The sequence below is a fragment of the Coregonus lavaretus genome (genome assembly GCF_964263955.1).
Source record: "Coregonus lavaretus genome assembly, chromosome: 16".
NCBI classification, from domain to species: domain Eukaryota; kingdom Metazoa; phylum Chordata; class Actinopteri; order Salmoniformes; family Salmonidae; genus Coregonus; species Coregonus lavaretus.
This window is the reverse complement of record NC_140003.1, coordinates 11,630,010-11,653,601: the sequence shown is the minus strand read 5'-3', so window position 1 is coordinate 11,653,601 and position 23,592 is coordinate 11,630,010. Positions and strand designations below refer to the sequence as shown.

Here is a 23,592-nt window from a genome sequence, read left to right as displayed (position 1 = left end):
AGTGTGGATGCCATGACTGAATAACATGTGTGTGTAAATTTATTTTGCAACGCTCGCACAATGCTCGTGCACGCGACGCGTGCGGTGTGGTCAGCATGGAAGACCTTATAAGTCATATATCATCAATGATACTAAACTCAGCAAAAAAAGAAACGTCCTCTCACTGTCAACTGCGTTTATTTTCAGCAAACCTAACGTGTAAATATTTGTATGAACATAACAAGATTCAACAACTGAGACATAAACTGTGACTTTCAGAAATTGAATAATGTGTGCCTGAACAAAGGGGGGTCAAAATCAAAAGTAACAGTCAATATCTGATGCATTAAGTACTGTAGTGCATCTCCTCCTCATGTACTGCACCAGATTTGCCAGTTCTTGCTGTGAGATGTTACCCCACTCTTCCACCAAGGCACCTGCAAGTTCCCGGACATTTCTGGGGGTTTGGTCCTAGCCCTCACCCTCTGATCCAACAGGTCCCAGACGTGCTCAATGGGATTGAGATCCGGACTCTTCGCTGGCCATGGCAGAACACTGACATTCCTGTCTTGCAGGAAATCACGCACAGAACGAGCAGTATGGCTGGTGACATTGTCATGCTGGAGGGTCATGTCAGGATGAGCCTGCAGGAAGGGTACCACATGAGGGAGGAGGATGTCTTCCCTGTAACGCACAGCGTTGAGATTGCCTGCAATGACAACAAGCTCAGTCCGATGATGCTGTGACACACCGCCCCAGACCATGACGGACCCTCCACCTCCAAACCGATCCCGCTCCAGAGTACAGGCCTCGGCGTAACGCTCATTCCTTCGACGATAAACGTGAATCTGACCATCACCCCTGGTGAGACAAAACCGCGACTCGTCAGTGAAGAGCACTTTTTGCCAGTCCTGTATGGTCCAGTGACTGTGGGTTTGTGTTTGTGCCCATAGGCGACGTTGTTGCCGGTGATGTCTGGTGAGGACCTGCCTTACAACAGACCTACAAGCGCTCAGTCCAGCCTCTCTCAGCCTATTGCGGACAGTCTGAGCACTGATGGAGGGATTGTGTGTTCCTGGTGTAACTCGGGCAGCTGTTGTTGCCATCCTGTACCTGTCCCACAGGTGTGATGTTCAGATGTACCGATCCTGTGCAGGTGTTGTTACACGTGGTCTGCCACTGCGATGACGATCAGTTGTCCGTCCTGTCTTCCTGTAGCGCTGTCTTAGGCGTCTCACAGTACGGACAATGCAATTTATTGCCCTGGCCACATCTGCAGTCCTCATCCCTCCTTGCAGCATGCCTAAGGCACGTTCGCGCAGATGACCCTGGGCATCTTTCTTTTGGTGTTTTTCATAGTCAGTAGAAAGGCCTCTTTAGTGTCCTAAGTTTTCATAACTGTGACCTTAATTGTCTACCGTCTGTAAGCTGTTAGTGTCTTAACGACTGTTCCACAGGTGCATGTTCATTAATTGTTTATGGTTCATTGAACAAGCATGGGAAACAGTGTTTACACCCTTTACAATGAAGATCTGTGAAGTTATTTGGATTTTTACAAATTATCTTTGAAAGACAGGGTCCTGAAAAAGGGACGTTTCTTTTTTTGCTGAGTTTATTTAGGCCTATATTCATGGGTTTCACAGCAAACCTTGCTAGCTAATGACAACATTGCCATCTGTCTAAAGTACATTTGAAAAAAAATCCAGAAAATCACATCGTAGGATTTTTTATGAATTTATTTGCAAATTATGGTGGAAAATAAGTATTTGGTCACCTACAAACAAGCAAGATTTCTGGCTCTCACAGACCTGTAACTTCTTCTTTAAGAGGCTCCTCTGTCCTCCACTCGTTACCTGTATTAATGGCACCTGTTTGAACTTGTTATCAGTATAAAAGACACCTGTCCACAACCTCAAACAGTCACACTCCAAACTCCACTATGGCCAAGACCAAAGAGCTGTAAAGGACACCAGAAACAAAATTGTAGACCTGCACCAGGCTGGGAAGACTGAATCTGCAATAGGTAAGCAGCTTGGTTTGAAGAAATCAACTGTGGGAGCAATTATTAGGAAATGGAAGACATACAAGACCACTGATAATCTCCCTCGATCTGGGGCTCCACGCAAGATCTCACCCCGTGGGGTCAAAATTATCACAAGAACGGTGAGTAAAAATCCCAGAACCACACGGGGGGACCTAGTGAATGACCTGCAGAGAGCTGGGACCAAAATAACAAAGCCTACCATCAGTAACACACTATGCCGCCAGGGACTCAAATCCTGCAGTGCCAGACGTGTCCCCCTGCTTAAGCCAGTACATGTCCAGGCCCGTCTGAAGTTTGCTAGAGTGCATTTGGATGATCCAGAAGAGGATTGGGAGATTTCATATGGTCAGATGAAACCAAAATAGAACTTTTTGGTCAAAACTCAACTCGTCATGTTTGGAGGACAAATAATGCTGAGTTGCATCCAAAGAACACCATACCTACTGTGAAGCATGGGGGTGGAAACATCATGCTTTGGGGCGGTTTTTCTGCAAAGGGACCAGGACGACTGATCCGTGTAAAGGAAAGAATGAATGGGGCCATGTATCGTGAGATTTTGAGTGAAAACCTCCTTCCATCAGCAAGGGCATTGAAGATGAAACGTGGCTGGGTCTTTCAGCATGACAATGATCCCAAACACACCGCCCGGGCAACGAAGGAGTGGCCAGTCTCCAGATCTCAACCCCATAGAAAATCTTTGGAGGGAGTTGAAAGTCCGTGTTGCCCAGCGACAGCCCCAAAACATCACTGCTCTAGAGGAGATCTGCATGGAGGAATGGGCCAAAATACCAGCAACAGTGTGTGAAAACCTTGTGAAGACTTACAGAAAACGTTTGACCTGTGTCATTGCCAACAAAGGGTATATAACAAAGTATTGAGAAACTTTTGTTATTTACCAAAGACTTATTTTCCACCATAATTTGCAAATAAATTCATTAAAAATCCTACAATGTGATTTTCTGGATTTTTTTTCCTCATTTTGTCTGTCATAGTTGACGTGTACCTATGATGAAAATTACAGGCCTCTCTCATCTTTTTAAGTGGGAGAACTTGCACAATTGGTGGCTGACTAAATACTTTTTTTCCCTACTGTATGTGCCTACTTTCGCAATGTCATCGTATTCCCAAGGCCATATAGTGTAATTTAGAAGACACAGTCATTAGCCCCCATTCTACTTTTGAGCATCAATATGCTTGCGGAATCCGTAGAACGTTGATAACAATGGCAACTACGCAACCGAGTGACGGAGGTGCAACCCATGAATAGCATTTGTGACTAAATCAAATCAAACGTTATTAAAGTGCATTTAAAGTTTGATTTAATTTGATTTGGTCCTATTCTTTAACATTTGGTTGAGATGAATTGAACATATTAATTGTTAATTTGTAGACAAACTGGATATTGAATTGTGAATTGTGTCAAAATACAAAGTTGTTCAAAGCCACATGATATTACTCATCTTGGGCTTTTACGATAACCTTTAGCCACCAGTGCATTCTGGCAATGTGAAATCACAACATGAGTTCATATGGTCTGAACTAGGGGGGCACTACATGACTCAGGGTAGATATATTGTATGGCAAAGGTCCCACTGTCTACTTCATACTACTGCAGTTAACCACCACTGTGAGCCATTACAACTGAATCACTATTCTGCTATATTACTCACTTATTGCTTTCCTCAGGTCAGATACATTACAGTGGACATATTTCCTCTCTGAGAATGAATAGCAAGATGTTGCAAGCTCAAGAAAAACAAAAAACACTGCTTCCATCTGGTGGGCTGTGGTTTTCTGCCAAGCAGATATGCTGTCAGGACTCTAACACACATGGAGGCTAATTGTTTCCAATTGTTCACTGGGGAATACATTTTCTGTTCAATTAAATGTATCATAAGTGACGTAAGGAAATATAAATCAGTCCCATGTCAACCAAGGGTACTTCTAACTTACAAAAATGAGTTGCTTTACTCAAATGACTCAAGGCAATCGGTTTCCTCAAATCATCAGTGTCCTGTCCAGAGACCATGGCTACTTCCTACCAATATCGTGTATTCTGAGGACTTATGTAGTATATATTATATTACAATATTATTCTATTACTATACTTGACACACTATATTCATATTTCAGGATAGGCCCTATATATTCACCAATTTGAATATTCCCCAATATTATTTATTGTCAGTTATAATTGTACATTCCACCTCTTCTGTCCACCTATCATTCACTTGAAGTTACAGTGACTTCAGAAAGTATTCACACCGACTGACTTTTTTCACATTTTGTTGTGTTACAGCCTGAATTTGGATGGATTAAATTGAGATGTTGTGTCACTGATCTACACACAATACCCCATAAGGTCAAAGTGGAATTTAGTTGTTTATAATTTTTTACAAATTAATTAAAAATGAAAAGCTAAAATGTCTTGAGTCAATAAGTATTCAACCCCTTTGTTATGGCAAGCCTAAATAAGTACAGGAGTAAACATTTGCTTAACAAGTCACATAATAAGTTGCATGGACTCAATAATAGTAGTTAACGTGATTTTTGAATGACTACCCCATCTCTGTACCACACACATACAATTATCTGTAAGGTCCCTCAGTCGAGAAATGAAGTTTAAACACAGATTCAACCACAAAGACCAGTGAGGTTTTCCAATGCCTCGCAAAGGAGGGCACCTATTGGTAGATGGGTGAAAATAAAAAAAGCAGACACTGAATATTCCTTTGAGCATGGTGATAGGAGAACACTGAGGATGGATCAACAACATTGTAGTTACTCCACTATACTAACCTAAATTACAGAGTGAAAGGAAGCCTGTACAGAATATAAGGCACTAAAGTAATACTGCATAGAATGTGGCAAAGAAATCAATTTTTGTCCTGAATACAACACGTTATGTTTGGGGCAAATCCAACACAACACATCACTCAGTACCACTCTTCATATTTTCAAGCATGGTAGTGGCTGCATCATGTTATGGGTATGCTTGTAATCAGCAAGGACTAGGGAGTTTTTTGGGGGGATAAAAATAAATGTAATAGAGCTAAGCACAGGCAAAATCTTAGAGGAAAACCTGGGTCAGTCTGCTTTCCAACAGACACAGGGAGACAAATTCACCTTTCAGCAGGACAATAACCTACAACACAAGGCCAAATATACACTGGAGTTGCTTACCAAGATGACAGTGAATGTTCCTGAGTGGCCTAGTTACAGTTTTGACTTAAATCGACTTGAAAATCTATGGCAAGACTTGAAAATGGCTGTCTAGCAATGATCAACAACCAACTTGACAGAGCTTGAAGAATTTTTAAAAGAATTTTGGGAAAATATTGTACAATCCAGGTATGCAAAGCTCTTAGAGACAAAGGTGACTCTAACATGTATTGACTCAGGGAGTTGAATACTTACAGTTGAAGTCGGAAGTTTACATACACCTTAGCCAAATACATTTAAACTCAGTTTTTCACAATTCCTGACATTTAATCCTAGTAAAGATTCCCTGTCTTAGGTCAGTTAGGATCACCACTTTATTTTAAGAATGTGACATGTCAGAATAGTAGTAGCGAGAATTATTTATTTCAGCTTTTATTTCTTTCATCACATTCCCAGTGGGTCAGAAGTTTACATACACTCAATTAGTATTTGGTAGCATTGCCTTTAAATTGTTTAACTTGGGTCAAATGTTTCGGGTAGCCTTCCACAAGCTTCCCACAATAAGTTGGGAGAATTTTGGCCCATTCCTTCTGACAGAGCTGGTGTAACTGAGTCAGGTTTGTAGGCCTCCTTGCTCGCACACACTTTTTCAGTTCTGCCCACAAATTTTCTATAGGATTGAGGTCAGGGCTTTATGATGGCCACTCCAATACCTTGACTTTGTTGTCCTTAAGCCATTTTGCCACAACTTTGGAAGTATGCTTGGGGTCATTGTCCATTTGGAAGAACCATTTGCGACCAAGCTTTAACTTCCTGACTGATGTCTTGAGATGTTGCTTCAATATATCCACATAATTGTCCTTCCTCATGATGCCATCTATTTTGTGAAGTGCACCAGTCCCTCCTGCAGCAAAGCACCCCCACAGCATGATGCTGCCACCCCCGTGCTTCACGGTTGGGATGGTGTTCTTCGGCTTGCAAGCTGCCCCCCTTTTTCCTCCAAACATAACGATGGTCATTATGGCCAAACAGTTATATTTTTGTTTCATCAGACCAGAGGACATTTCTCCAATAAGTACGATTTTTGTCCCAATGTGCAGTTGCAAACCGTAGTCTGGCTTTTTTATGGCGGTTTTGGAGCAGTGGCTTTTTCCTTGCTGAGCGGCCTTTCAGGTTATGTCGATATAGGACTCGTTTTACTGTGGATATAGATACTTTTGTACCTGTTTCCTCCAGCATCTTCACAAGGTCCTTTGCTATTGTTATGGGATTGATTTGCACTTGTCGCACCAAAGTACGTTCATCTCTAGGAGACAGAACGCTTCTCCTTCCTGAGCGGTATGACGGCTGCATGGTCCCATGGTGTTTATACTTGCGTACTATTGTTTGTACAGATGAACGTGGTACCTTCAGGCGTTTGGAAATTGCTCCCAAGGATGAACCAGACTTGTGGAGGTGTACAATCTTCTGAGGTCTTGGCTGATTTCTTTAGATTTTCCCATGATGTCAAGCAAAGAGGCACTGAGTTTGAAGGTAGGCCTTGAAATACATCCACAGGTACACCTCCAATTGACTCAAATTATGTCAATTAGCCTATCAGAAGCTTTTAAAGCCATTACATCATTTTCTAGAATTTTCCAAGCTGTTTAAAGGCACAGTCAACTTGTGCATTTAAACTTCTGACCCACTGGAATTGTGATACAGTGAATGATAAGTGAAATAATCTGTCTGTAAGCAATTGTTGGAAAAATTACTTGTGTCATGCACAAAGTAGATGTCCTAACCGACTTGCCAAAACAATAGTTTGTTAACAAGAAATGTGTGGAGTGTTTGAAAAACGAGTTTTAATGACTCCAACCTAAGTGTATGTAAACTTCCGACTTCAACTGTATCTAATCAAGATATATTAGTGTTTTATTTTTCATAACATTTAAAAAAACATTTCTTCCACTTTGACATTACAGAGTATTGTGTGTGGATCGTTGACAAAAAAGGACAATTAAATACATTTTAATCCCACTTTGTAAAATATCAAAATGTTTAAAAAGTCAAGGGGTGTGAATACTTTATGATGTCACTGTAAGTAGTTTTGCTAGTATTTATGTCCCTCATTACAAATTTAGGACAGATCTCTGTTCGGAAAAAGCCTCTTGTGTTCAGATGCTAATGCAGGAATATTAGATGATTGAGGAATACACTATTGTAGGCCTACATCTCAGACAATTGCAGTGGTCTATAGATCCAGACCAGTACTTTGGTCAGTACCTTGGCCTGCCTGTTTTTATCTCCATAGCAACAACCACTATAGAAATTGAGTGATTGTTGTACAGTAAAATTCTGCTGAAGAGACGTACAGTATACCAGGGCTCTGTAAAGCCGGGAATAAACTTCTTTAAGGTCTAAAGCCAAGACCTTATAAAACAATGTTGTAAACATGTTGATTATTGAAACTGCACTGTTAAACTGATGCATGGTGCAATAGAAAGGTTAGGCTGACCTTGTTATTCCTTTGTATCTGTGTTGCAATCTTCTGGGTGGAAGAACAGTATGGTTCTAATCAATTAACGAGTCATTGCGGGACAAAAAATAGTTTGGGGATGAGTGGAACTTTATTTTGGACCATCTTAACGACTCACAGAAGGTACACTAATCTGTTGCCTAGGGGAGAGTTTAAATTTAGCGAAACGTTTTATGGGCTTTTTAAAAATGTGCCGTGTTTTGTTTCGATTGTAGCGAGAGAGTCAGAAGTGTGGTGAAATGAGCCAGAGAGAGTGTGCTGTCTATGCAGTACTCTACATGTTTATTTATCTGGAAAGGACATACTGGAGGTCAGGCTAAAATAGGGTGTGTCGTAAATAGCACCCTATTCCTTCTGTAGTGCACTAAAAGTCCTACAAATCTCAGCAAAATCAATCAAAGTTTACCGGTTGCGTACACAGATTTGCAGTACAGTACAGTACTAGCAATAAAAATATATATATACACACATAATCCAGAAAAATGAAAAAATAAGTTAGATAGGATGAGCCATGACTAGAATACAGTATATACATGTAAAGTGGGTGAAACAGTATGTAAACGTTATTAAAGTGACCGGTGTTCAATGACTCTATGTACATAGGGCAGCAGTCTCTAAGGTGCAGGGAAGAATACCGGGTGGTAGCCGGCTAGAAACAGTGACTAAGGTTCAGGGCAGGGTACTGGGCGGAGGCTGGCTAGTGGTGACTGTTTAACAGTCTGATGGCCTGGAGATAGAAGCTGTTTCTCAGTCTCTCGGTCCCAGCTTTGATGCACCTTTACTGTCTCCGCCTTCTAGATGGTAGCGGAGTGAACAGGCCGTGGCTCGGGTGGCTGAGGTCCTTGGGTGGCTGAGGTCCTTGGGTGGCTGAGGTCCTATGGGCTTTATATAAGGAATAGGGGTACCATTTGGGATGTAGCTTGCTGCTCTCAGCCTCTCTCTGATATCTGACAGGAGTACAGGAGGACACAAATCATTAGCTTAGTAGGAAATTCGTTGGTGGATGGGCCTGCAGAAACAGTTCACTTGCTGCAATTATACACATTTTGCCATGGGGCAAAGAGAAAAATGTGCAGTTTCATAGCTAATCTCATGCTATTCTACACATTTTGCCATGAGGCTGAGAGAAAATGTTGCTGTTTTAAAGCTAATGTCCTGCAATTCTACACATTTTGCCATGGGGCAGAGAGGAAAATGTGCAGTTGTATAGCTAATCTTGCTATTCTACACATTTTGCCATGAGGCTGAGAGAAAATGTTGCTGTTTTAAAGCTATAGGTGTGTTGACTGTGATAAAGGCACTGGTGATGCACTGATTATGCTAAATGAACAAATGAAATACAGTAGGCAGTAGCATGTTGCATATAGCCGTAGAAGCACAGTGACATATGCCTCAATGCGGTCATATTCATAGCTTATTGGGGGTGTGGGTTTCAGTTAGTTCTTTCTGGTCACCCATCCCATGAGAGTGAATGTCATTCCAGTTCATTTGAATGTCATTCCAGTGCACTGCTTGGTATGAATTCTATCTGATGGTGTTTGCATGTTTAGGTAAAAAGACAAATAATGTCCCATTTGCAAAGGTAGGTAGAGTACTGAAAATCTATACTTAATTAAAAGTATTGTTACTTAGATTGCAATTTACTCAAGTAAAAGTAAAAGTAGCCCTCTTAAGAAACTACTCAAGTAAGAGTAAAAAGTATCCGATCAGAAAACTACTAGTTACAAATTTAGGATGGTACTTTTTTACGCCAAATGGTAAACTGTGACAGCAAACAAAAAGAACAACAACTAAGTGTAATTGATTTGACATTAATGTATTATTTAAGCCTGCCAGCACCATCTTGTGGACCCCAGGAATAGCAGAGGCTGCGTTAGCTGCCGGTAATGAGGATCCTAATAAAAATAATAAATTGCAGATGTCCTCCAGAACAGATCATCTCCAATGAAGACTGACATCAATAAAAGTCAGTTGGCTGTACAGTTTAAATGACGGTCTTATTCAAAGTTGACTTAATATCTATCAATGTGCTCAATTTCATAAAAAGGTAAATGGTACTCGAGACATTGGAATAATTTTAAAATTTCAATAGCATTAATGAAAATTAATTTCACAGTTTCATTTCAATGGGATGGTGAATGCATACTAAAAAGGTTTACACCAAGTGTGATGTTGAATTTTTTATTCAGAATTAAATATCAAGGAGGATCAGGTATCAGCCAAACAACAATCAGCTAGCTTGACTGACAATCTTAGCTGGCATGCCTGCTGGCAAGGTTGGTAGACAAGCAATTACTAAATGTACTGAATATGACTCACATTCCTTTCAATCTTTTACCCAGATTTACAGTTTCCAAATTCTCCAACTTCCGGAAGGAGGGGGGGCCTCCCTAAGGACCACCTCCCGCCATCCTCACGTAATGTGTGCCCCTTCAGATTTCTGGGTTGCATGACGCCTCTACTCCACTGTATCATGTCCTGTATGGATTGAATTTTCATGCTGGTAAAGTAAAATCCTCTAAAATGTCCACTACTCTATTCTATTCTATCATATTATATTCTACCGCATTCTATTCTATTCTATTCTATTCTATACTGTCTGGGTATCCTCAGTTATTCCCAGCTATTCCGTGACCAGGTAGTTTGTGGTTTGTTCTAAGCATTTGATGTGTTATTAATTCCTGGAGGGCAATAAGCAGGGTATCTTCTGTGCTGGTGTTTACCTACCAGCTGGCTCAGGTTCTCCAGAGCCCATTAAGGAAAATCAGAACAACGCTTATTTTCGTTAACGCTTGAATTACTCCTGGGTATCCCTAATTGGGCATAATTACATGTTTGTTTGATATTGTTATTGTGTAAGAACATCTGTGTGTGCAATGCTGGAGATACGACCAGAGAGGTATGTAAGATAGAAAACATCTCAGCAAACATGACCCCATTGGCCCCATGTGGGTATTTGGTAGGCAAGGTGGGCATGGGCTAGCCCACACCAGGCCCACAGCAATCCCACATCAGCCCAACAGGTCTAGCCCACACCAAGCCCAACACAGGCTAGACCACACCAAGCCCAACACGGGCCAGCCCACACCAAGCCCAACACAGGCTAGCCCACACCAAGCCCACACCAGCCCAACACAGGCTAGCCCACAACAGCCCAACATGGGCCAGCCCACACCAAGCCCACACCAGCCCAACACAGTCTAGCCCACAACAGCCCAACATGGGCCAGCCCACACCAAGCCCAACACAGGCTAGCCCACACCAAGCCCAGCTAGAGAAGGGGGCTCATTCGAATATTGTGTGGTGTGCACACAGTTATTTTTGTGCAACTGTTACTGAGAGTGTCGTTCCAGTTTAAGTGTTGTGCGATGCCCAATTTTTTGAATCTTGTACACTGCCAATGATGAAGTCTTTAAAAAGACTTCAATAAGTGCATGTAACTCTTGTAAAAAAAATTATGCAATTTATGCATTGAATTAAATTCCTAATTAATAGCAAAGATGCATTGGTCCAATGTGGGCAGCCTGCATGGGGCCAATATTTTAGCCTGCATTGGGCCCACATCGTGCCAATGTGGCCATGTTTGCTGGGATAGAATACGGATTTTGAAATCTCTACTGTTTGTTGCTGTGCAATTATGCAAATAATTGCAGTTGCTGGATAATTGCATAAGTATCATAACTGAAATTACAAACACAAACACATGCAAGCACGCACGGCTAGTCTCTCCGAACTTTGCTCTACAGTGGAAATATTGTAGTGGGATCTCACTCTCTCTCTCTCTGCTATAAATGGTGGTCTCGCTCTCTCTCTCTCTCTCTCAGTGGGCAGTGCTGACCCAACCATCTGGACTATGTCTCTCTCCATGGCCTCCTGTGAATCATCCACCAATGTCTTGTTTATCAAGACAAGGATCACAACAAATTACGGATTGGAACTTTTACAACTTTACGGAAACTGCACATAAACTGCAGAAAGTTACCGGTTGGAGGAGAAAGAAGTGGCTTGAGGCATTATTGATAAACAATCTGAGGAGAGAAATGGGGTGAAGATAGAGATCTGAAGATATGTTGTGCCTGGGCTTCCTTCAAAACCTTTAAGTGGAGTGGTCTCAGGTGACAGAGATGAAGATAAGGATGAGAGAGAAAGCAGGGATTTCAGTCTGTTGAAGCATCTGGCCCACCAGATCTGGTCAGCTCAGTGCACTAATGTCTGTGTCCCAAATGGCACCCTATTCCCTTTATAGTGCACTACTTCTGACCAGGACCCATAGGGCTCCTCTGGTCAATGTAGTGCACTATATAAGGAAATAGGGTGCCATTGAGCTGACCAGGCAAAAAAAGAAACTACAGATTAGTGGCTGGCCAGTGGCCTTGAACAGAGAATTAAACTGAGTGGAGGATTTGAAAGCCACAGTCAACGTACTCTCTATATCTCAACAAAAAGCTCCACACCCATATGTATTGGTGTTGCAAGTCATACATCGCAATTAACCAGCTATTTCACGACACTACATTTCGAGGAGTTGTCTTTGAAGCATGCCACATTGGGGAGAGAAAAAATCACCCTGTTCAAACAGCGCCATCTTGTGTCCAAAGATCTGAGTTGGCCCTGAATCTCAGTGCTGATTTTGGATCAGTTTTGCCTTTTAGATCACAATGAATAAGATTACATAGAAGGGGGAACCTGATCCTAGATCAGCACTCCTTGTCTGAGACGCTTGACACATACGGCCCCAGGACTCCATACAATTGAACCATATACTGTATCATAAATACTCAACAAGAGGGCTGTGCTCAAACAGTGAAATCAACATTTGATTCCGGACAGAGGCTAAACTACATTAGGGAATTCCCGTATGGAGTGTTCGCAAACAACATTGTTTATTGACACAGTCCTGGAGTGACTGTCCTGAAGCCTGTTTTCTTTTGAACAGGCATTGCCAAGTCAACCTAAACAGCAGGATCCTCAATCACCCCCCGACCAAGCAGCAATGTTTTTACTGCAAAGGATAACAAGGAGGTCTACTTTTACTAGACAAAGAGTGCTCAATTGTATGTTCATCCAGCCAAAGTAATGATACATTGTAGTTAATTCCGTTACTCAAATAGTCTATTGCCATGGACCTTGGTGGGCCCCTCTAAGTCAGTCCACCAAGCAGACAACAGCTGAACTTCCATCTCCAGCGGCACGTCTTGCTCGTGAATATCATTGTTTCATCCAAACACAGTGCTCACACACTGCTAGAATGGAGGTTTACACTCTGTGGGTTATAATTAGACTGATTATGATCAGATCAAATCTCACAACGTTTGTGAGTAGATTCATAGTCGATAGCATCTCAGTGAAGATTAAGAGAAATTCACAAAAGTTCACAGAACATTATGGTGTTATGTTGTAACAGTTACTCTAGCTCTCACTCTCTCCTTTGTTCTTATTAACGATTCAAGCTGCCTGACAACAGAGAAAGATCTCCCTGATTAAAGGAGCGAACAAGAAGAGATTCACATTTAAGTCATTTTAAATGGCTTTGAGATGATTTCATTTTAACAGCTACTCTCTGTGACAAACATGTTTCCCAAATGGCACCCTATTCCCTATTTAGTGGACTCACTACTTTTGACCAGTGCGACACCCTATTCCCTATAGTGCACTACTTTTGACTAGAGCCTTATGGGCCCTGATCAAAAGTAGTGCACTAAATAGGGAACAGGGTGCCATTTGGGACATATTCAAAGGTTCTAGTATCTAAAGACTATGCACCTTTAATGAGAACCTCTAGGCTCAGTGACTAGACCACCAGGAGTTCATTCATTGCCCTTATGATAACCAGACTCTACCCCAGGAGGACTCCTATTGGTCTGATTGATCCAAGGAAATGACTGTCTGCCTCATGACATATATCCACTTACAGTGGCAGGCCTTCATTAATGTCTCTGTGTGTTTTACAATCAGCGGGCAAAGACAGACAGATCTCCGAATACACTGCATTCCTCAGGGCACTGCTTGGAAGGGGACATGTGGAAAAGTACACCTCTTCATTGAAACACGGCAAGCAGGCAGGGAGAGAGAGGCAGCCACATTAATATCAGGGGTTCTATAAATCTATCCACTGTCTATGCAGTTCCTCTGACTTTACCCATGCTGAGCCGTGGCAGCTTGAGGAGAGAGCGCTCCTGGCGCTTTTCCTGTCTGTGGCCTACCTCTGCCTTGAACACTGCTGGCTCTGCTGCAATGTGAATTCCTGGAAAATATGAACTTGTGTCGACTTGCAAGGCTCAAACTAATACAGCAGGAGTTTTTTTCCCTAACACCATAAATAACTAAAAACAACACCTTTGTTTCTGAGTGGCAAAAGGATATAGTTGAAGCAGAAGTGTCGAAAAATATATTTTAGAGAATGGTCATCGGGAGTGAGGTGAAACCCTCAACCCTGACCTAGTATGAAGTCAACCAGTTAGAATAACACTTACACGATGTGTTGAAGGTCAATGGAAGGAAAAAGTGACATAGGTTTCTATAAATCTAGCAGTTTATACAAGGGTAATGAATCTAAATCTCTGCTTTGTCTTGGTCTAAAAAAGTTACTTGATGTTGTTCACATCAAATACAACAAAAATATATTTTAAATTAAATACCCCAAAAATCGAGAGTAGAGAGAACAGTTGACTTTTTATTTGTATAGTTAGTGCAGAAACTCACTTTTCAATTTATTCCAATTTCTACACATACTGTCACTGGAAAATAACAACATGTAGAATACAAAAGTTTAATCAATGAACAAGCAATTATGAAAGTCAAAATTCTGTCTCTGAATCCAAACAAATGCTGACGAATTATCTTTAGATCATTGTCTTGCCTTGAATCAAGAAAACGACAAAGCAACTCTTCCATTTTGACAAGGGCTGTTTAAACATACATACAGTAACAGTGAAAAACTCCTGGCAGCCCAACAAGTCCTAAAGTTGTTCTATGGGGAAAATAAAGGCTCAGTCCTTGATTGGTCATGCTCATGCATACAGTATACACTAAGTGGCCAGTTTATTAGGTACACCCATTTAGTACCGGGTTGGACCACCCTTTGCCTCCGGAACAGCGTGAATTCTTCGGGGCATGGATTCTACAAGGTGTGGCGTTCAAATGTTGCTCAATTGGTATCATGGGACCTAACGTGTGCCAGGAAAACTTTTCCCACACCATTACACCACCGCTACCAGCCTGTACCGTTGACACCAGGTAGGATGGGGCCATGGACTCACAATGCTTACGCCAAATCCTGACTCAACAGGAACCGGGATTCGTCGGAACAGGCAATGTTTTTCCACCTTCAATTGTCCAATGTTCATGATCACATGCACACTGTAGCCATTTCTTGTCGTTTTTAACTGATAGGAGTGGAACCCGGTGTGGACATCTGCCGCAATAGCCCATCCGTGACAAGTTGTGCGTTGCGTGATGCTGTTCTGCACACGACTGTTCTACTGCGCCATTATTTGCCTGTTTGTGGCCCGCCTGTTAGCTTGCGCCATTCTTGTCATTCTCCTTCGACCTTTCTCATCAACTAGCTATTTTTGCCAACAGGGCTTCTTTTTTGTTTGTCGCACCATTCTCAGTAAACCCTAGACACTGTCGTGCGTGAAAAACCCAGGAGGCCCGGACGTTTCTGAGATACTAGAACTGGTGCGCCTGGCACCAACGATCACGCCACATTCAAAGTTGCTTAGGTCACTCGTTTTACCCATTCTAACATTCAATCGAACAGTAACTGAATGCCTCAATGTCCGTCTGCCTGCTTTATATAGAAGGCCACAGCCACGTGACTCACTGTCTGTAGAAGCAAACCATTTTTGTTAATAAACTGGCCACCGAGTGTATCTCATATATGAATGACCACATTTGGTCTGATTTCGTGCTTTGGTAGACTGCAACCTAAACTTAACATGGTAAAGTGGTCAATCCTACTGCTTACGTAAAGAATGCCTAATATTGAATCAGAACTCAGTCATAATAGTTCCATTATACCAAGTTTTTCTCCCTTAATGTGATATGCTTTTGTACAAAAACTACATTTAGGTTAAATGAAAAATCTAATGGTGCTGACTCCACAGACAGAACTAGTAGCTCCGAGGATAGAGTGATCCTGTGCAGTGTGTATTCACTGTCATGGTAACAATATTAACGATGAACCCTCTGGCAAGGAATCATCTGGTCATAAACCATGGCATATTGGCAATAAATTGTAGCGATGTCATCTCTCATCGTACTCTCTCTCTCTCTTTTGCCCAACAATTTCTTGTCTTACAGATCCCTGAAAGGTAAGTAGCAACAAAAACATACTCTAAAAGAAGGGTAAGACACAGTACACTTGAATACCTTAGACCTATACACATAAAGAGTGAAAATGTACAACGTGTTTGGGTACAACACACTTCATAAGTAATTGCTATTATTAATCACAGTGAAGATATGTTTTGTTTCCCCCCCAAAAAACAGAGATCTGATCTGCCTATTCCAAAGAACGTAGGTAGAGAGTCAAAAGAAATGGGCATTCTAACATCCAACTCACTTCAGAGAGTTGACTTATCAAAGAGACAAATGGATGGATTCATTGTCAGCATTGTATGTGATTGTGAATAGCCATTCTGCAAAACATGACTATATGTAACAAATCTATACGCAACAAATGCTTTAATTGAAAGTGCATACAAAAGCCCTGTATATTAAACAGATAAACATAATATTATACTTTCTCGATACTGCACCTCATACGAAAAAAAGTCGTAACAGGTTTTTCCATTTGCAAACTACTCAAACAACAACCAATGTAACATATAGTTTACATGGATAACTCCCATATCCAAAGTGCTTTTCAGAGAGATGGTAGGCACGTTCCTCATTTTATCACTATAAAATGTTCATAAATAATAGTCTTGGGTGTCAGTTCAGCTCCTCACCATGAAACAGGATGGGGTTCGTCCTCCAAACAAATAACCCCCACATTTCCCTTTTTCATATATTTTGTGCTTGATACCTGTATTCCATGTTGTGCATGTCCATTTACCTTTTTCATAACATTCCAGTTACCATCTTATTACCATGACCATAGTCTTATTTTCCACACTCAAAAGTCATTATGCTTTTGTTACAATAGTCCCCACTTGTAGTTACACGGTTAACTGACTAGGGAGAGTGTTTCCCTAATTGGGGGTTGTAGCATGTTCCTAGAAGGTCTTGGCATTGGGTTTTGAGGCTAGAAACAGTTGTTATGCTATTTTCTGGTTCAATAGCTAAAGTCTTGAGGTGGGTCACTGTGCAAACACGTTTGGGAACCACTGCTTTAGAGGCAAAGATCTCCGTGCCGATGACTGAGAATGGTACCAAGCTATCTGATTGTCTTCTATGAGATGGGACCAAGCATTCTGTTCTAGAACGTTCTGGGAGCTGAAATGTAACTTTTAACCTTAGATGTGACATTCAATATTCCACTCTGGAGAGCTGGAACAGTTGTTGGGTAAGTTCCTCCAGTGGGTTTCTAGAAAAAGAGCCTAAAAGAGCCTCAGTTTCAGGGTCATAGAGCTCTATGTGGCGAGCACTGAAGAAATGGCCATTCTGGACTGTTCTACAGCTTGAGAGAAGAGTTACTGCAGCTCTGTCCAAGATGATCCTAGATAAGACACTAATCTCTCAGCGTGCTCCTGAATTGAACTGTGGGAGCTTGATCTCCGTGCATCTTTCGTGTGAGGCAGAAGAGGTCAGGCCTGAAACCAACCCAGCTTCTCTGTGGTAATGCTAGTGACAGAGACTGAGTTCTTTCCTCACCGAGCACTTCTTACACTGCACCACGCAGCACCAGTGGAAGCGGCAGAGGCAATTCTCCTCGAACACCACCGTCTCGTCTCGGTAGCCACGCTCACAGCACAGCAGGTCACAGCCACTCACGTCCATGGCTGTGCTGTTGCACATGCGGCCCCGCGTTCCCAATGAGCCCGTCTTCCTGTTGGGCGAGCAGAAGTCGGGCGACTCGGCCGAGTAGATCAGGTCCTGTTTGTCCGGAGGCTTGATGTTCTGGCCTACGGGAATCAGGGTCTTGCCATCGTTGCCTCCCATCACCTTGGAAGCTCCATTGAAGCTCTCCAGCAGGCGATCACCCACCTCGCGAAAGTGAGGCATCTTTTTCCAGCAGGTCCGAAGTGTGCAAGACCCAGACAGGCCATGACATTTACATTCAGTCCTCATATAATTCCTCACCGCCTGTAGTAAAGACACAGAGATAGATAGGTGAGATAAAAGCAGACACTTTTCAGAAGGAATTTACCCCCCCCCCCCCCCCAAACCCTGCCTCTAACCTCCTAAGTCTTTAACCTCACTTTGTTGTTATTCTACATGTGGGCAACCTTTGCTTCTTGTTGTTGTGTTCAAAACCTGTCTCCCTGAGACTATAATTGGCCCAACTACACAACCACTCCTCCCCATTTACCTGTCTCTGACCCCTTGGAAAGGTTTTGGCTTGTGTGCCAATGTAATATACTGTGATGAAGCAATACTGACAGGGGTGAGCAAAGTCCCAGGAAATTCAAAGCAATAACCTGTAATTAACTTCTCAAAAGAGCAGACAACCTCCTAAATGCTCCTCTCTCCCTATCAACAAGGAGGCCATTGTAAATCCAATATTTCATGTTTTCAACATACATGTACTGTATTGAGTCCTTGACAAAGACCTGAAAACATAAAAGTTTTACAAGGAGAAAAATTAGCAGCTACTTGCCTTAAAGCCTTGAAAGCAAACTGTGTGGCTCACACTTGTTTTCTTTTATCAGAAATATGATTGTTGTTAAAATATCAGTTTACAGTGTTACAAAACTATGGCTAGAGGCTGTCTTGGATGACGCATTGGATGAAAAGAGGAACATTCAGCTAAACAATGAATACTTTCAGCATCTAGGCCTAATTATCAACTTTGTTTCTAAAAAAAACCATCAACATAAATGAAAGAATTTAACTTGATGATAGTGAGCATAATAAAAAACTTTTCAGAAGTATCCTTACCTGTACTTTTGCTTAGATCAGCACAGGTCAAATAAAACATAGGAGATGAGTGTGTTTGATTTATAAACAGTTCATTCACAGCCTGGGGTGGTCTAGCGTTCAAAGCTGCTGCCTCTGGAACACATGTACTGTACCGCAGCCAGCAAGGGGCTCTTTCAGCATTATTTCCTCTCTATCTCTACCCTTTGTAATAAAGGATTAAAAAGTACAAAAGAAGTGCCACAATCCTTATCAAAACAGAAAAGTGAATTCACTACCAGTCGTCCTGCTTCGTTGTTGTGGAGATCGATCAACGTCCTGATGTCACTCTTGCCCTTTTTCCTCTTGGCGTCCATGAACTGCTTGGACTTCTCGTAGCCAAACTCCACGTCGTCTCCGCAGCCACCCCACTCCCACTTGACTCCCTCGCCAGAGGTGGTGGTGGAGGAGGAAGCAGGCCGGGGGGGAGCCCTGCTCCTGGTCGCCTCACAGCCACACTGCAGTAGCTCCCCCATACTGCAGGCCTGAGTCACTGTGTGGGTCACGCCAGCCGCCGTGATGGCGTACACAAACGCTGTCTCCCGGATGTCTGAAAGACCCCCACACACACACACACACACACACACACACACACACACACACACACACACACACACACACACACACACGGGTGTCATCAGAGGAGCGAACAGAGCAGTGACCCAGGTCACATAGTGTGCTGATACCCTTGGTATCTGAGATAGGAGGGCTAGTAAACAGCTGCAGGGCTATTTCTGTAGTAGGGGAGTTTACCACTCTAGCCCAGAGGGATGTATGGCTAAAACTGCAGATTGATCCTCTGTCTTTATCTTAGGGACCACAACATCATTCTAATGTGTATTGTTCTTTGTTGCTTTGGAAAAGACAACATGTCTATGCAGTGTTCCTAGCTGTTATAAGGGAGAAGAGGAGGTAGGCCGTTAGCGGTCCATTGTGTCGAAGTTGAAATGAATGACATTTATTTTCTGGAGCTGGAAGACATGAGCGTGCAGTCACCGCTCAGCCCTGTGCCAAATCCATATCGCATGATTCAGTGAATGGGATTCATTAAATCTAGTGAAACGGAATCGGTGCCGTGCGAGGGCCCTGCAGACCAGCACCCTGTGATATTAATACCAGCTGTCCGTCTGCACACCCAGTGATGGCTCCATACAGGCCTGTTCTCTGTGTGTGGCGTCTCCCTGCCAGCCCCAGCCTAGCCCCAGCCCCAGCCCCAGCCCCAGCCCCAGCCCCAGCCCCAGCCCCAGCCCCAGCCCCAGCCCCAGCCCCAGCCCCAGCCCAGCTTGGACCAGCACCTGAACACACAGTCCTCCTCAGTCCTCCTTACATACTGCTCCAATAAAGCCCTTCCCTGCCTGCCTGTTGTGTGCATTGTGAAGGCCATTCCCCATCACACACCATCACTGTTTCATCTCAGGTTTAGGCTGTAATAGATCTCGGGGGAAAACAAATGTTCTCCTCCCAGGCCAATTGAGTGTCCAGAAGGGGCAGAGCTGACTAACTCAATAACTTCTGTTGAGACTCCTCTTAGACAGGCCAGTCATGTCTGCTTCTGCAGGAGGTTTCATATAGACTGCGTCCTAAATGGCACCATATTCCCTTTATAGTGCACTACTTTTGACAAGGGTCCATAGGGCTCTGGTCAAAAGTAGTGCACTACACTGAGTGTACAAAACATCCTAATATTGAGTTGCGTTGGATGTCCTTTGGGTGGTGGACCATTCTTGACACACACGGGAAATGGTTGAATGTGACACAAACCGGTGCGCCTGGCACTAATATCATACCCTGTTCAAAGGCACTTAAACCTTTTGTCTTGCCCATTCACCCTATGAATGGCACTCATACATAATCTACAGTGGGGGAAAAAAGTATTTAGTCAGCCACCAATTGTGCAAGTTCTCCCACTGAAAAAGATGAGAGAGGCCTGTAATTTTCATCATAGGTACACGTCAACTATGACAGACAAAATGAGAAAAAAAATCCAGAAAATCACATTGTAGGATTTTTAATGAATTTATTTGCAAATTATGGTGGAAAATAAGTATTTGGTCAATAACAAAAGTTTCTCAATACTTTGTTATATACCCTTTGTTGGCAATGACACAGGTCAAACGTTTTCTGTAAGTCTTCACAAGGTTTTCACACACTGTTGCTGGTATTTTGGCCCATTCCTCCATGCAGATCTCCTCTAGAGCAGTGATGTTTTGGGGCTGTCGCTGGGCAACACGAACTTTCAACTCCCTCCAAAGATTTTCTATGGGGTTGAGATCTGGAGACTGGCTAGGCCACTCCAGGACCTTGAAATGCTTCTTACGAAGCCACTCCTTCGTTGCCCGGGCGGTGTGTTTGGGATCATTGTCATGCTGAAAGACCCTGCCACGTTTCATCTTCAATGCCCTTGCTGATGGAAGGAGATTTTCACTCAAAATCTCACGATACATGGCCCCATTCATTCTTTCCTATACACGGATCAGTCGTCCTGGTCCCTTTGCAGCCCCAAAGCATGATGTTTCCACCCCCATGCTTCACAGTAGGTATGGTGTTCTTTGGATGCAACTCAGCATTCTTTGTCCTCCAAACACGACGAGTTGAGTTTTTACCAAAAACTTCTATTTTGGTTTCATCTGACCATATGACATTCTCCCAATCCTCTTCTGGATCATCCAAATGCACTCTAGCAAACTTCAGACGGGCCTGGACATGTACTGGCTTAAGCAGGGGGACACGTCTGGCACTGCAGGATTTGAGTCCCTGGTGGCGTAGTGTGTTACTGATGGTAGGCTTTGTTACTTTGGTCCCAGCTCTCTGCAGGTCATTCACTAGGTCCCCCCGTGTGGTTCTGGGATTTTTGCTCACCGTTCTTGTGATCATTTTGACCCCACAGGGTGAGATCTTGCGTGGAGCCCCAGATCGAGGGAGATTATCAGTGGTCTTGTATGTCTTCCATTTCCTAATAATTGCTCCCACAGTTGATTTCTTCAAACCAAGCTGCTTACCTATTGCAGATTCAGTCTTCCCAGCCTGGTGCAGGTCTACAATTTTGTTTCTGGTGTCCTTTGACAGCTCTTTGGTCTTGGCCATAGTGGAGTTTGGAGTGTGACTGTTTGAGGTTGTGGACAGGTGTCTTTTATACTGATAACAAGTTCAAACAGGTGCCATTAATACAGGTAACGAGTGGAGGACAGAGGAGCCTCTTAAAGAAGAAGTTACAGGTCTGTGAGAGCCAGAAATCTTGCTTGTTTGTAGGTGACCAAATACTTATTTTCCACCATAATTTGCAAATAAATTCATAAAAAATCCTACAATGTGATTTTCTGGATTTATTTTTCTCAATTTGTCTGTCATAGTTGACGTGTACCTATGATGAAAATTACAGGCCTCTCTCACCTTTTAAGTTGGAGAACTTGCACAATTGGTGGCTGACTAAATACTTTTTTTCCCCACTGTATGTCTCAATTGTCTCAAGGCTTAAAAATCATTTTTAACCTGTCTCCTCCCCTTCATCTAAGAAGTGGATTTAAGAAGTGACATCAATAAGGGATCATAGTTTTCACCTGGATTCACCTGGTCAGTATATGTCATTGAAAGAGCAGGTGTTCATAATGTTTAGTACACTCAGTGAATATGGGTCATTCTACAGAAGTGGTGCAAATTGGGGGTTAAATGTTTTTTTCACATTTGTATCATATTTCTCCAAAACTTTAAGCACGTCTTACGACATATGTCAGATAGACATATCTACCAGCTTACGACATATGTCTGATAGACATATCTACCAGCGGAGGCTGCTGAGGTGAGGACGGCTCATAATATTGGCTGAAACGGAGTCAATGGAATGGCATCAAACACATGGACACCATGTGTTCGATGTATTTGATACCATTCCACTGATTCTGCTCCAGCCATTGCCATGAGCCCGTCCTCCCCAATTAAGGTGCCACCAACCTCCTGTGCTATCTACTACTCACACACTTTGTTTGTATTGCATATTTGAAATATTGTCCTGAATTCCACCCCACTAAATTTGTCACTACCGAAACATAGTGATAAAGTTGCAATAATGGGAGAACCATGCACAGTATTGATAATTTTGATTATCCTTCTATTACAGATAAATTTCTGAAATTGTATTTGCATACAACATTTACAAAATAGTAAAAACATGATTTTTTACCAGATTTGGAAAACATTTACATTTAATTTAGATAAATATAATCTCTATTGTTCTCTGTAAAATGTTCAATGTCGATTTTATGAATCTGAAACTTATTGATTGATTGAATTACTTATGCATCTAATTAATTATGTTGTTAGATGTTTAAATTGTAACTTTTCCTATCTTTATTGTGGCAAAATATCAGGCGTTTCGGTAGTGACCCGGCGTATACATTCAGAACTTAATTGCTTACTTAATTGATACCATATCGAATGTGATTCACATAAATAACACAATCAATACAATTATTTCTATCTGTTTCTTTCTGCCTTTTCACTGCTGCCCTGTGTTGTCTTTGACTTGACCTCCATCTTGCTCTTGTGTACCTCTTCTCCCTCTCAGATACATATTTTACTAATTTGACCTTTCCCTCTTCCTTTATTTTCGCATTTATTTCCCTTTCCTTTTTCAGATATTCTTGATATCGGGGTCAGTTTTTATCCTCTCTCTGTCCTCTCTGACTGTCTGCTTTTTGGCATATTGGCACCTTATGGATGTCCCTGTCCTTCAATAACTCAACAGAAACGACAGTACAGGGAAAAAGTGGAGTCACAATTCGGCGGCTCAGACACAAGACTCCATTCAATATAAAGGGAAAGCCACGTT

At 42.4% G+C, this 23,592-nt stretch overlaps 1 protein-coding gene across 1 annotated transcript in view; it reads right to left on the bottom strand.

The window, feature by feature from the left end:
• Positions 1 to 14,363: 14,363 nt before the first annotated feature.
• LOC311143479 (protein Wnt-6-like) overlaps positions 14,364 to 23,592 on the bottom strand; it is a 38,892-nt gene continuing 29,663 nt past the window's right edge. The window contains exons 3-4 of the mRNA XM_084179306.1: positions 19,007 to 19,317; positions 14,364 to 17,954 (exon numbers count right to left, since the gene is read on the bottom strand). Coding sequence (XP_084035432.1) covers positions 17,493 to 17,954; positions 19,007 to 19,317 — 773 coding nt within the window. The 3' untranslated portion in view covers positions 14,364 to 17,492. The remainder of the gene's footprint in view (positions 17,955 to 19,006; positions 19,318 to 23,592) is intronic.